At 42.1% G+C, this 14,700-nt stretch overlaps 1 protein-coding gene across 1 annotated transcript in view; it reads right to left on the minus strand.

Moving 5' to 3' along the window:
- Nucleotides 1–6,361: 6,361 nt before the first annotated feature.
- NDUFA9 (NADH:ubiquinone oxidoreductase subunit A9) overlaps nt 6,362–14,700 on the minus strand; it is a 35,107-nt gene continuing 26,768 nt past the window's right edge. The window contains exons 9-11 of the mRNA XM_046012986.1: nt 11,925–12,020; nt 9,469–9,535; nt 6,362–6,644 (exon numbers count right to left, since the gene is read on the minus strand). Coding sequence (XP_045868942.1) covers nt 6,474–6,644; nt 9,469–9,535; nt 11,925–12,020 — 334 coding nt within the window. The 3' untranslated portion in view covers nt 6,362–6,473. The remainder of the gene's footprint in view (nt 6,645–9,468; nt 9,536–11,924; nt 12,021–14,700) is intronic.

Raw genomic sequence — 14,700 nt, forward strand, 5'->3', positions numbered from 1 at the left:
GACTCTAGGCCCTTGACCTCCTTTAGAGCATTTTCTTTAGAAAATGTGTGAAGTCTTTCTCTGCCCCTTTGAGATGTATGTAAATATTTTTAAAAGCCTTTTGTCAATTTTACAACCCAGGAATATCTTCCTCAAGGACCTTCCCTTTGAAATGTAATTATCAAGAAGATAGCACCCCATGTCCAGTCTCTGTAGAAGGGTAGGAGTGTGACCTGGGCACCTTGCTCCAATGTGTAGAACCACGTCCTGTCATACAGTTTAGAACGGTTTATTTTCCCTTCGGATAAAGCCAGTGAACAAAAAAGATAACCTATGACCTCCTTTCACCCTGGGCCTTGTGGAATCCAGATGGCCTACTGTCCACCAGGACTTCTTCTCCAGCTCACCCTCAGCCCATAAGAATCCTCCCACGCTCTGCTTTAGCAGAGTTGAGCTCAGACTTAGTTCTGGTCTCTCAATAGTCTCTTTCCCTCCCTTGCAATAATCTTTTCAAATAAAACTTCTCCCTAAGTCTGAATTTGCTTTTTATTTGACACCCTTCAAACTTCTGCCTTGCTCTTGCTCCATTTTCTCTTAGGTCTTTCCTTCACCAGAGAGATTTCTTCAAATATGCCTTTCATTCCCTACAGCTCCCACTCACTTCGTGACCTTCTAGGATATAAATCTATCTGTGTCTTTCTTCTGAGCATCCTTAAACCTTTCCTGGAACAAGTCTCCCATTTTGTAGCCAGATAGATCCAGGTTAGAAAACCAGCTCAAATACTTACTAATGTGGCAATTCACTTTCTCTAAATCCCTGTTTCCATTATTTGGAAAACAGGGATTACTCCCTCCCTCAGGAAAGGCAGCCATTATTTATGAAGTCAGGAAACCAGTAAACGGACTCAGATAGTCATGGAATTTCCAACTTAAGTGATTATAGCTAATGTTTACTGAGAGCTTACTATGTGCCAAATTCAGTGTTTTACATTTAATTCCTCACCACAATCCTATGATTTAGGTATTTTTAGGTATTACCTTCATCATCTCCATATTACAGACAATTTTGAGGCTGATAAAGAGAATTGAGGTAATCTGTCCAAATCTCCAGCTGAGAAATTCTTTGAGTTCATCTTGGGACCTAAGTCTGTATAGAGCTTACCTGCTAAAACAGTCACATTCCCCCCTCCTCCCTCTCCCAAAATAATGGACTCTACCTCCCACAGATAACTACCTACTCTCTATGCCCCAGTGCATTTGCTCATGTTGTTCTCTTCATGCCAAGTGACTGCTTCCTCCTTACCCAGACACACAAACAACAAACCCATGTGTGTCTCCAGGTTATCCTTAAGACAGCTTTAAAATCCATTTTCTGTGAAATTTTCTCAACTGTTCCAGAAATAGCCTTTCCTTCAATACTCCCAGAGCTCTTCATATCTCCACATATGCTTCCATTATAGAATTTATATTTGTTTTTAGGATAAAATATGTGAGGTAACCTTAGGACCAAGCAAAACTGAGGGAGATATACAGGAAGGCCAGGAAGAACATGAAAGGAATTTAGAGTAGCATCAGAAAGTAAACAGATTTGTTGGATTATAGAGGTGTAATGACAAATGAGGATAAACTATAAATGACAATGTAATGACAAATGGGGTGGGTTTATAGCCTTGAAGGCTGATATCAGCTGTGATGATCAGGTCATGTGCAGCTTGAATCCAAAGAACACAGGCTCTAAATGTGCCCCCATGAGAGCATGATTTGAAGTCTCAACCAAAAAAAAAAAAAAAAAAAAAAATGGCCCTATAAATAAACATTTAGCTCACCCCTCTTTACCATGAAAAAAACTACCCTGGATATGTGTCCCAGATCTTGTCCCCAGAGCACTGTCCCTAGTCATTCACAATCTCCACGCACTGAGAAGGAAATTCCAAAAAGCTTGGGATGGGACAATTGCCTCCTTAGTTGGTAAAGGTCTTCCACTTCTGAAAGACTTAAACCTAAATATACAGAATGAAGTAATTCAAACCTTGATTAATATTTCATGTAACCTCTGCATATTTGATACTGAAAGTATTTGTAATATTTAGGAATTTAGCATTTTAGAGTCTAACAGTTTCAACTTATGATTCTAGTTTCAAGCGTGTTATTTTATTTATTTAGACTTTGGTTTTCAAGTTGAAAGGTAGGAGAATTTTGCAAAGTTTGCAAAGAGGGTCACGATTATCAGACTTTAATATTAGTATCTGTATAATTAATTCATTAGCCTTACAAGATTTGCCCGAGAACACAGGAATGTTTTGTATATTGCAAAACTTACATTGCAAAACTTAACAGAAGAAATAATTAAGTTTTTACTTATAATTCATTATTTTTTAAAACAAATTTAACTAGCTCAGGAAATTTAAGTATCGAAATCATAAGAGCCCCTCAAAGCCAATTGCTCCAATCAATAAATGTGTAATTACAATTGTGGGTTGAATAAAGAAGTTTAAAAATTAGTTATTTCAATAAATTATATAATTTGAAAATTTCTATACTGATAAACTGCCCTCCCAGAAACCTAAAAATTGATACTGAAGTACAGTAACTACTACTTCTATGTCTATTTTCCTGCCTGAACTGTGTGGAAAGCATCCTTGCATCCCCATCATCCAACACAAGAATGGCCCAAAGGGTAAGACATACACCCAGCTGATATTATCTCCTCTCTGCCAGGACTGTGATTTGTGATTTATTCATATACTCTCAAGAAATCCTCACCACAACTTACAGTGGAGGGAGGGAATAGCGACAACCCAGTCACCCAGGCTGGGGAGAGCTGGAGCCTGGGAGGAACCCAGGCTGACTGCAGGGGCTGCATCTTCCCTTAACTTTTACGTTACTAGTTGAATGGGTAACAATCTTTAATGCTGGGATGCTGGGACTTTGGACAGTATTATTTGAGCCGAGGAGGACAATATGCATGTGCTAGACACAGACATAAGTTGTCCCCTGTGGACAAGTGACCAGGACAGAGATACAGGATCCAAGTGGAGTTTCCTGGGAACAGTTTGAGAAAAATAGAAAGGCTGTCTTCCCGAAGAGACAGAAAATATGAAGAGTCTGGAGAGGAGGAGATAAGCAATGGAGAGGAAGAAAACAGTTTTAACTTCCTTTAGGATAGGATTGGGGAAAGTACTGTCTGGTCATGATTTATTCAATGAACGCCCAGCGGACATTTCCTTCACGGTCAGTTGACTGTCGTGGCATTTTGATTTGGAGCTGAGGCACAATGCCAGGTAACCCAGATTAAACAGGATTCTCAGGAGCCAAGGAAAATGAAAAAGAACATCTCTGGCACGGGCCTAAGGACGAAGTACGAGAGGCTAAGCCAGGAGGACGGCCCAAAGGAACAGTATCAGAGGGGTTGGCTGACCAGGAGGGGAAACGCAGCAAAATCACACAAGTTTGGTTATTGTGCTAATTCATGGCAAACCATGAATAATGAATAATAATCTCTGTAACTAACGAGAGTTAGCACCAGAGGTACTGTGGCAGCTTTTTCGCATTCTGAACTTCAAACGTGCACTCTGTTGAAGAGTGTATTGTGGGGGAGGAAAATCAGAGATCAAGTCCGAAGTCTGAACCATGGTGTAGCCTGGGCCTGCCTGGTAGAATAGCCCCAGAGAACATTAGGTGCTTGTGTTGCACAACTGGCAGGCAAGAGAGGGGAAACACTACACTTCTGCTCAATGCTGTTTCCGATCTTTAAATTCAAGCACTGTCACCTTGCCCAAACCCACCTTTGACCCCCAAGACAACGTTACAACATACTTCTCAAAGATTTCTGTGCATGGATCACAGCAATAGTTCTTAACAGGGGTGGTAAAGCCCCCCAAAGGCATCTAGAAACCCTGTGGGTACCTCTGGTTGTCACGATGACTGAGGAGCACCGGCAGCACGAATAAGGAATGGTAGGAGTTGAAACACACTAGAATCTAACTCTATTTTACAGATATAAGGGACATTTGGCATGGGTTTAATACATGCTGATTTTTTTTTTTTTTTTAGTATTTTACTTATTTGAGAGACAGCAAGTGAGCATGAGTGGGGGTTAAGGGGTGAAGGCAAACGGAGAGGGAGAAGCAGACTCCCTGCTGAGTAGGGAGGTTGTCACAGGGCTCAATCCTAGAACCCCGAGATCATGACCTGAGCCAAAGACAGATGCTTAACGGACTCAACCACCCAGGCGCCCCCACGCTGCATTTTCTGAGAATACGATTACTATAAACCTAGAAGGGATTATATTTTGTTTTTGTTCTGAATTTTACAAGTAGTTGTTCACTAAATACAGAAGCTGGTACCATGAACAGTGGCGGTGCTCACAGTGTTTCGGTGACCAACACGACCCCTCCCCTGTGATGACAGGCCAGTTTACCATCTGTGCCCATTGTGACCACCTAGCAGAGGCGAGAAAGCAACAACTCCCTCATGCCTTCTGTATGACTGTGCACACATCGATACATGGGAGTACATGTTGTTTATTACGTACTACCTCCACTTCTTGCTTGTACTAATAGGACATTGTATTTTGATCACATGTTGTAGACGCTAGGACTTTCATATCAGGATAATAAAGGATGCATTAGAAAATACAGGAGGTGTTGGCCGTGACAGGAAAGAAAAACTACCCTGACTGAATCATGGTTTTTAGAGAAAGCAAGTATGTGGCACCATGAGTTATGATACAAATGAGAAACAGCACTGCTGGAACATGTAGATTCTGTAAAAGATGCTATATATTATAGAATTATGATTTCTGTTCAGAGCACACCCACCCATCTGTGTGCCTACCGGCTGGCTTGTAACCAACCAGGGTGTCATCTGAAATAAGTCATCTGCACTGAAGACAAAAAGTAAAGCTGGAATTGGGTTCCTTTCTCTAGAACACGATTCTCACATCTTACTGTGCAGAATAAACTGCCATGTTTAATAAAAATAAAATTGCTGGGTCCTTTTTCTAGAGATTCTGATTTAAAATGTCTGGGTGGGCCTCAGACATCTGAGTAACAGGAATGGCCCCACTCAGTTACAGCGTTTCTGCACATGGGTGCTTTTCCACCCATGTGCATACACATCATCCAGGGGCCTTTCTAAAATGCAGATCCTGATCGAACAGGTAGGGCCTGGCATTCCGCATTGCTGCATTTCTTTCCTTCTTTTTCCAAGATTTGTTTATTTCAGAGAGAGAGAAAGAGAGAGAGAGAGAACGTACATGAGAGGGAGAAGGGAGAGAGAAAGAGGGACAAGCAGACTCCCCGCTGAGCACAGTGCCCGACACGGGACTCAATCCTAGGACCCTGAGATCAGGAAATCAAGAGTCAGAGGCCTAACTGATGGAGCTTCCCAGGCGCCCCTGGCATTCTGCATTTCTAACGAGCTCACAGGTGATACAGATGCTGTTGGTCCATGACTGCACTGAACAGCACACTTCTGTCCATCTGGGGACAAAAGATTCTGGATCACACAGACAGTGCAGGTAGAGAACTCACTCTCCACATTCACGCTCCTTACTCAGTGAGGACGAGATGGACATTACCAGAACTGAACAGGGTTTTCCTGGTCACTCCCATCATACTGACCAAGGGGCTGCAGTGCAGTGGAATGCAGGGGCCAACATTGGGTCACCTCAAATGGCAGTGTGCTGGCTTCGCCACAAATGATGGGAGTTCTTAATCGTACTGCACCAAGGGACTTGCCCTCACCACACCAACTGTTCACGTGGATCCTGGCTATAATGTTAACAACTTTTATAAGAAATTTTAATTCCTAAGCATTGGCATTACCGAACAGAGGCCATGGCCCTGCCTCTGCACAGGAGAGAACCCACCTGCACCCACAGATCTGAAATCACCTAGATGTTGTCCAGACAGCAGCGGGACAAAGGCCTTGGGGAGTTCAGATCCAGGCAGAGGACTGAGGAATTACTGCAAGTCGTTGGAGAACCCACGTCTACACACAATGTTCCTACATGTACTAACTAGCTTTTAAGTGTATGTAGATGTCATTAAGACAAATCTTTGAAGATACCTTGTGTGAATAAATTCAGGTTAGTATGGGACACTATATACTTTCTCAATTAATAGATATTAAACGACAATCACGTATCACTCAGGGTCATCACAATAGTTGAACATTAAAAAGGGGCCCCTGTCTTCCAAAACATATGCCAGAAATAGCCTGACATAGGGAAATTCAAATACTTCAATATTTCAGAGAATAAATGATATATATCATTATTAAATATATATTTAAAGAAATTATGTATAAATTCTAAATGACTGAATTTCTCATCTTATAAGTGAGGAAAGAAAAAGCTGCAGCAGAATTTATCCTCAGGTGATTTAATAGAGGGATTTATTCATTATATACAGGATTCTCTGACGACAGTAGGCTGGTCACTATCCGGGTAACCCGACAGACACGGAAAGCCCGGGGCAGCACAGGGGCCGCTAAAAGTTGACAGTCTTGGCTGGCTTCACATCTTCAATATCAGACAACAGCCAGCGGTAAGTACGATGGCGCCGCAGCACCTCGATGGCCTTGAGCTCCAGGGGTGTGGCCTGAATTCCAAGGTCTTCTAAGCCAGGCAGGTGAGGCGACAGCATGTCTGTGATGTGAAGCTGTGGACACAGAGAACCACAGAGAACTCTGAGAACTGACCAAGAACACAAAGTGCTATCTCAATGACCCCTGAAACACTCAAGCTGGCCTGAGTCCCATTACTGAGAATTGTCTCCAAAGGACACATGCTGGTTTTGATTCCTGGACCTCACTAAAAGTAGACCACAGAAAAAGAGCTTTAAAAAGAAAAAGGCAAGGTCGCCAAATATCAGCGTGAAGATCCCCAGCACTACCCACGAACAAGGAACACTGGCTCCAGAGGAGCCAATCCCCAGACCGAACGATAAATCAATCTGCAATGGAGAAGCGCCAGTCACATCATCACAGTGGCTTCACAGGAGGTCCAGGAAGAAAATAAAATAGAGGCTAATGCAGAACCAGCCCATTCCCCGATTCTCCCTTGTGCATGGGCTTCCTGCTTCCATTTGCACTGCTGCATTAGGGAGATAATTGGCGTTTATTCCTTGCTAAGAGATGATCCATTAACCTTTGTGCTTCTACTATACTTTGCCTGGTTGATCGATGTTCGCCACAGATCTAAAACACCAAACCCACCCTGTTTGTAGAGCAGGCAAATGAGCTGGAAGACTTCCACGATCCCAAACCATCCACAAGTGCATGAAGAGAATCAACGTGCATATAGAGCACCTCACTCCTTCATCCTCCCCACCTGACAAAGTCCGTAATTTTTACTGAAATGCTAAGAGGCAGCCTCCAAATTGAAAGCCCACTCAGCCTACTGTATATACAAAGCCCACTCCATTATCAGTGTAAGAGGCACATTTGCACAAGACACGCTCAAGTATTCGGACAGTCAGTCCTCCTGTCCCGTTTTTCAGGAATGTAGAAGGGATATCTTGAAAACAGTCTCAGCTTTCTGGACACAGCTAATCAGAAGGGAGGATCATGCCTGCCCCATTCACATCTGTTCTCCAAGGACGACTTTCTCATCTTCTCTATGTTTTAACTTTTAGGTAACACTCAGAGGATCATTTGACTATTCTTGTTGAGAAAAGGTCAACAGGTCTTCAAATGTAGAGACAATATGGAATTTTTATTTTATTTTGTGTTCTTCCTCAAAACACTTCTACATGCAGTGTGGGAGACTAGCACGGGAGACAGCAAGACAAAAAGAACAGGAGCTCTGGAACCCAACACACTGTCAGGGGACCAGACAGGCAGCCCGAAACTGGTCAAGAGAATGAGAAAGGAATAACTGACCTACTTGGATTAGGGTAGGCAGAGTGGAGACCTTTCTTTAAGACAAAAATGTTCAATGCTATTACATACACTTTCAGAATACAAAGTTGAAAAACAAAAACAAACAAACAAACAAACAAACATAAAACCAAATGGCTGGGAGAAGCAGGAGTAGTTAAGATTTGGCATGTATTGAGGGTTGCCTGAATAATACCTGCTGATGGTCTACAGCTGTGCTTCCCAATACAGCAGCCGCTGGACAAATGTGGTCATTTTCATTAAAGTTTAAATTAATTAAAATTAAATAAACTTCAAATCTTATTTCTTCAGTTGCACTAGCCGTATTTCAAATGTTCAACAGTCGTATATTGCTAGTCTCTATGTTTTGAATATTGTAGATTACAGAACATTTCCATCACTGCAGAAAGTTATACTGGACAATACTGGTTTAGACTGGTAAGAGAAAGTAATAAATCAGGGGAGAATTCCTAAATTTTTGGCTTGAGCAACAGACAGAACAGTGATCTCATTAATTAAAATGAGAGAGGCCAGGAGAGAAGCAGGTTTGCAGTTCTATTTGCGGAGATGTTAAGTTTCAAAAAACTGTATTAGACCCAAATACATGTAAGAGTCTGCAGCTGGGAAGGGTGAGGGGCAATTCAAGGCTGAAGATAAAAATGCAGGGGCGCCTGGGTGGCTCAGTGGATTGAGCCGCTGCCTTCGGCTCGGGTCATGATCTCAGGGTCTTGGGATCGAGCCCCGCATCGGGCTCTCTGCTCCGCAGGGAGCCTGCTTCCTCCTCTCTCTCTGCCTGCCTCTCTGCCTACTTGTGATCTCTCTCTCTGTCAAATAAATAAATAAAATATTAAAAAAAAAAAAATGCAGCCGTGAGCTCACAGACAGCAGCTGGAGCATGAGATGAGGGGAAAGTTGTTCAGAGGTTAAGCAAAGATACAAAAGGGCTGAGGACAGAGCTTGTCAGTCCCTCAACATTTATAGATCAGGAAGAAGAGGGTAAACCAGGAAGAGAAACTGAAAAGCATGGCCGAGTAAGAAGAGGAAAAAGCAAGGGAATATGGAGATGGCCAGAAAAACGATTGGCAAGTGAGGGTTCAGGGGCAGAAGGGATGATCATAGGTAGTCCAGATTACATATCTGGAAAAGAGCAGTTTGTGGGGAGAAGTGGGAATAAAAGCCTGAATGGAGTGGGTTAGAAAGACTGAAGTAAGCAATGGTTAACGCAGGAACAGGCAGGTCTTCTGAAGAGTTATGACTCAAAGGGACCCAGACAAACAGGATGGTGGCTAGACGGACAAGGGAGGGAGGGCTTCACCTTTAAAAAAACAGAGCCCTGAAGGCATGTTTGTGTGCTGTTGGGAATGATCTAGCCGAGAGGGAAAACAGATCACACCTGAGAGAAGCCAAGGGAGTACCCCCAGAGCCCGCGCAGGCTGAGGCAGGTTGAGTTTCAGGGCCCAAGCTGCAGGGCTTGCTTCAGATAGAAGGATAATGGACAAGAGCATGCAAATAACCCAGCAAGCAAACAAAAATAAATTCTAACTTATCCATCTCTGTAGCTCTCTGCCCAGTATCTGGCCGGAGAGATGTTCGTCACATACTCACCCGCTCCACTTTATCCCTTGTCGTCCAGGGTTCAAATGGACTCATTTCAAAGAGTCGTGCTACCCACCTAGAAAAAGGAATAAATACGGCGCATGTGATAGCATTTCACACCCAGTACTCAAGCTGGCCTCCAAGAAGCACTGGGAGAAAGGCTGCCATACAGGCGGGAGCTCACTGATTGTTTTGTTTTGTTTTTAAAAAAATAACCAATATCCTGGCACCCCTACATGTGAGGTTACCTTTCCTTTTAAGCTAGTCCAGCCTGACTGCCCTAGCTCGTGGCAGTCCCGTTCTTCAAGGAAGATACAACAAATCCGAACAAATGAAAATTAAAATAAATCCATTACTACCAACAAAATAAACAAAAATATCTGACGTTCAGAGAAGTCAGTGCCATCTAATCTAATTTAAACCTCACACATTCAGATATGCTTCTGTTAAGAACACTGGGCAAGCCAAGTAGTAAGCAAGATGCAAATTGTAATCCTTAAAAACAGGGTCCCCCGCCTCAAAAAAAAAAAAAAAAAAAAAAACCAAAATAAAACCAGGGGCCCCAAGGGAACCAAAAAAATTGAAAAGTAAGGAGATGCCTAAGACGAATGATTCAAATCAGGAACCAAACAGAAAACCCAGGACAAGAGTGCCGCCTGCCTCCATTAATGGCATCTCTCCACTCTTACTGAAAATAGGGTTTTCCTTATCTGCCGAGCTCCTGTTAAGTATCCTCGGAGCAGAGGGTCTCACCCTGAGTCCGGGGAACCCTAGGAATTCCTCAAGGTCTCCACAGAGCACTGGGGGCAAAGGCTGGGTGTTCGGGTGCTGAGGACGCCCATCACTACAGCTAGAGTAGCTCTGCTTCTATCTGATTTACATCATAGGTCTCCAGTGGGTCACTGAATGAGGGGCGCCACAGCTTTCTAAAAACTTACAAACATCATTCTAGTACACATAAAAAAATAAAAAAGCAAGCTGAAGATGGGTCAGAATTTCTCCAGGAGCAAATAAAGTCTCAGAGTCCAGACAATCCGTCCAGATGGCACTGTACTGGGCTATTACAGCGTAATTAAAACACCCCCAGCAAACCTCCAACTCAGTGCTCTGGTTGGGTGTTAATAGAGGACTTCCATTCTCCACTTCCGTGTCCTCGACGGGCCACTCCGTGTGCGTATGCCAACTCCACTATGCAGTAATTCTCAACTTCCTGCTCAGCCAAGGAAGCAGCTCCCTGCAGTCTGGCTTATGGCCCTGTGCTGCACCAAAGCCACTATCAAAATGACCTCACTACTGACTCCAGTGGATACTTCTAAGTCCTTCACCTCGTCTGACTTTTCTGTAGCCTTTCATTCCACAAACACTGACAAAGTGCCTGCTGTATGCCAAGCTCTTTTCCAGGTGTGGGAGACACAGAAGTGAACAAATAGCCAGGCTCCCCTTCTTGAAACAGTCATTTCCTCCCTAAAACACCCCCTCCTATCCCTATCTAGGCTTCCAAATGCTCCACTTCTTTCACCTAAATGTCTGATGACTCACTTTGAGCCTCTTGATAAATTTTCCTGACATTACAGGTCCTTTAAACAGAGGTATTCCTCGTGCTTGGCCCCCAACTCTATTCCTTCACGTGCACGACGTGTTCTTCCCTACCTACGTCACTCACAGAGTACTAAGGATAAAGGAGACGACTTGAAAAACAGAACACCCCAATGAATAGTATCATCACGCTGCAATCTGCCTATTTTTCCAATACCTGTGTTAGATCACATGCTTTTTAAGGGTTTAGTATAGTATCTTGAGTCCCTAGTGCCTTGCCTCAGACACAGAGGGCATTTGGGAAATATTTGTTGAATGAATTCAGGAGTGAAATACCATGTTGGTTTGTAAGTCAATCCCTGGCAAACTGGATGTGAAGGTCTCCCTGACCAGACCATGAGTATGTGACATGATCATTCTGATATTCTAAACCTGCAAAGGGAATAAGTGAACCAAGAAGCAGGACATGAAGAAAGAAGATAACGTACCACAAGATCAAGTGTGAATCAACCCAGCTCCTTTCCCCAATGATGTGACCAGATTGGTTTAATAAAGAAAGATCCTTTCCCACATCTGGGAGAGAGGTATGAAACAAAGGGAAACCTGATTGTTCCTTTATACAACCTGCCGAGCAAGACACTTCTCCAAATTAAAATCCAGTGGTTTCTAATGAGAGAATTTGAAGAACTGCAGATTTAACCTCTCAATACACATTGTTTTTCTCATCCACACTAAGCACATTTCCCTTTCTTTGACACCTCTGGTTCTGTCCTAGAGTAACACCAAGACATCAGAAGCACCTCCTAGTTAGAGATTCAGAAGCTCTACTGTAACAAACATAATCCCTATAACCCTAGATGACAGCATTACAAACAAATGTATGGCGCTAGCTCTATTTTAGAAGGCATAAAAAGAAGCACTTTACTTACCGATAGACAAAATGTGGCAAAGGATATGGCAGGAAGGGTCTGTGAGCAACAGCAAAGGCATACTGTACCAGGTCGAAAAGGAGGTACCGATTGGGCCTACAAAAAGAAAATTTGTAGCTCTCCAAATTATTCGCTCCTTACAAATTTTCGTTTTAAATTTAACAAACTAACATTTTTCTTGTGAAAGATGAAACACATAGCACTATAGTCAATACAGATTGGCACAAAGAAAACTCGGCCATAATCCCATCAGAGATAAAGTTAATATATTTAATGTAGCCTTCTCGTCCCCTTACATATACACATTTTTTTGCTTTTACAAATGTAAGATTACACAGGTCATCCTATTCTGTAATGCCTTTCATTTAACATTAAATCCCAATCACCTTTCTATGTCACTCAATATTCTAGTGCATGTTTAACAATCACATAAATTGTACTACATACAATCATAACTCTTTGATAAATTCCCAGTCTCGGGGATATTTAAGTTATTAAAATATATTTTTCTTTTATAAGATAATGCTTCAATGGCACTCTTACAGTAAACATTTGTGCTTATCCATAATTATGTATTTACAGTGTATTCTACAATGGAACTGGCTCCGACTATGCTTGGAAAAAAATTTAAGGCTTTTATTGAATATTTCCAAAGTGCCTTCCAAAAAGGTCGTATCAATTCACATAAATTCACGTAAAATGCTAGCAGCCCCCTCACCAAAAATGAGTTTAGTCATAAAACTGTGCCAATCTGCCCTAATAATGGTACCTCAACATTCTGATTTGCATTACTTTAATGATAGAGATTTTTTTTTTCTTTATATAGTTTTGGCTACATACACTTCATTTCTCTCTTTCTTCCTGAAGCCCAGTCTATAAAGAATGATTTCCAAGAATTCTTTATATGGGGAAGGAGGGAGGCGCTTGTGTGCACATGTGATGATGCGCAGGGGGAGGGGAGAGGAAGAGACAGCTTCCCACCAAGCAAGGAGTCTGATGCGGGGCTCGATTCCAGGACCCGGGCCAAAGGCAGCCACTCAAATGACTGAGCCACCCAGGTGCCCCAGAGTTCTTTACATTTTAATGATACAGTTGGAAATATTTTCTGCTGTTTGTATTTTGTTTTTTAATGTTTAAGTGTTTTGTGACATATACCAAGTTTAAATATTTCACTTAAGCAAAAGTTCTAATTTATTTTATGGTTTGATTTTATATTTAGAAAATCCCTCTATAGTAACTAGTGACATAAATTCCCACTTTTTTTTTTAAGGATTTTATTTATTTGAGAGAGAGAGCATGAGAGGGCCTAGAGCAGAGGGAGAAGCAGACTGCCCACTGATCAAGAAGCCTAATGTGGGGCTTGATCCTGGGACTCCAGGATCATAACCTGAGCTGAAGCAGATGCTTAACCAACTTGAGCCAACCAGGTGCCCCCCCACATAACTTTCTAATGTTTTGAGATTTTTAATCCATAACATGGTAGATCATTCAGTAAATGGTATTATATCTACATAAGGTAAAGATATAATACCATTAATTAATTAATGTAGATTAATTAATCTACATAAGGTAAAGATATAATACCATTTACTGAATGATCTACCCTTTCCCCATATTTTGAAATGTCACATACTATATTCTTACACATATCTGAGGCTGCTTCTGGACTTTCTATTCCACAGATCTGAACAGTTTTGTCCTGGTATAACCTAACTTTAATAATTATTATTGCTTGTAATACATTTTTAATATCTCTTCACCTGTTTGCCTAGACCCCTTTGCCTCAGAAAGTCTGTGAGAGCTCAAGAGTTGAATGAACGTAATTAAGTGAGAAACTCCTCATTCTGACATTTTAACAAACAAAAACAGAAACAAAAAAACATGAAAATGTCAGCGAGGGGAACTATCAGACAAAGGCCTCAAATAGCTTCCTTCAAGTTCCAGAAGGATGTGTAAGGATCACTGCAGGGCATACACACTATGCCAAAAAGCAATCTATAATCTTCACTATGACAAGCAATACTGGTATCAGGGGTAAACTAATTATATGTAATACTTGCTCTTCAGTTGCTCTGAAGCACTTTGTGTTCCATTAACTGTGACTCAAAGACCCGTTTAAGTGCCTCTGCTCACAGAGAAAGGCACACTGAAGCCTGTGTCCTTCCCAGCTTAGGTTTCATGGTTCGGCATTATAGTCATTCCTTTGCAAACACCCTCAGCAAAACCTTGCCCCCAGCTGTCTTTCCACTATACTAGCATAGCCAAGTCCCTCTTCTGGTTCATGCAAGTATCTGCCTTCTTTGTGCCAGAACCCCAGAAAGACAGAATTGGAGAGAAAATACAATGGGGCTACCTGACTTCACCTATATTTCTGATCACTAACTTCGAACAGAAGACTCCGTTCTGCTGTGCTACCTTACTTTGCTCTCCTAAGAGCTGTTCTTCTGTGCTCCCTGGGAAAATTTCCTATCTTTTCCCCAGTCCCTCAAGGTTTCCATATACCTCTCTGACCCACCCCCTGCCTTTTAGTGGATGATCTCCCCACTTGTCATCATTTTCTTAACGGTGCCTTCTGAAGTTTTCCATTTTGGTGGAGTCTATTTTTATCATTTTTTATGATTTTTATCTCTTTTATCTATTTTTATGAAGTATGCTGTTGATATCACGTCAAAAAAACCTCTGCGTAGGGGCACCTGGGTGGTCCAGTCGGTTAAGCGTCCAACTCTTGGTTTTGGTTCTGGTCATGTCTCTGGGTTGTGAGATCAAGCCCTGTGTC

This window comes from Meles meles, chromosome 7 (genome assembly GCF_922984935.1).
Source record: "Meles meles chromosome 7, mMelMel3.1 paternal haplotype, whole genome shotgun sequence".
Lineage (NCBI taxonomy): Eukaryota > Metazoa > Chordata > Mammalia > Carnivora > Mustelidae > Meles > Meles meles.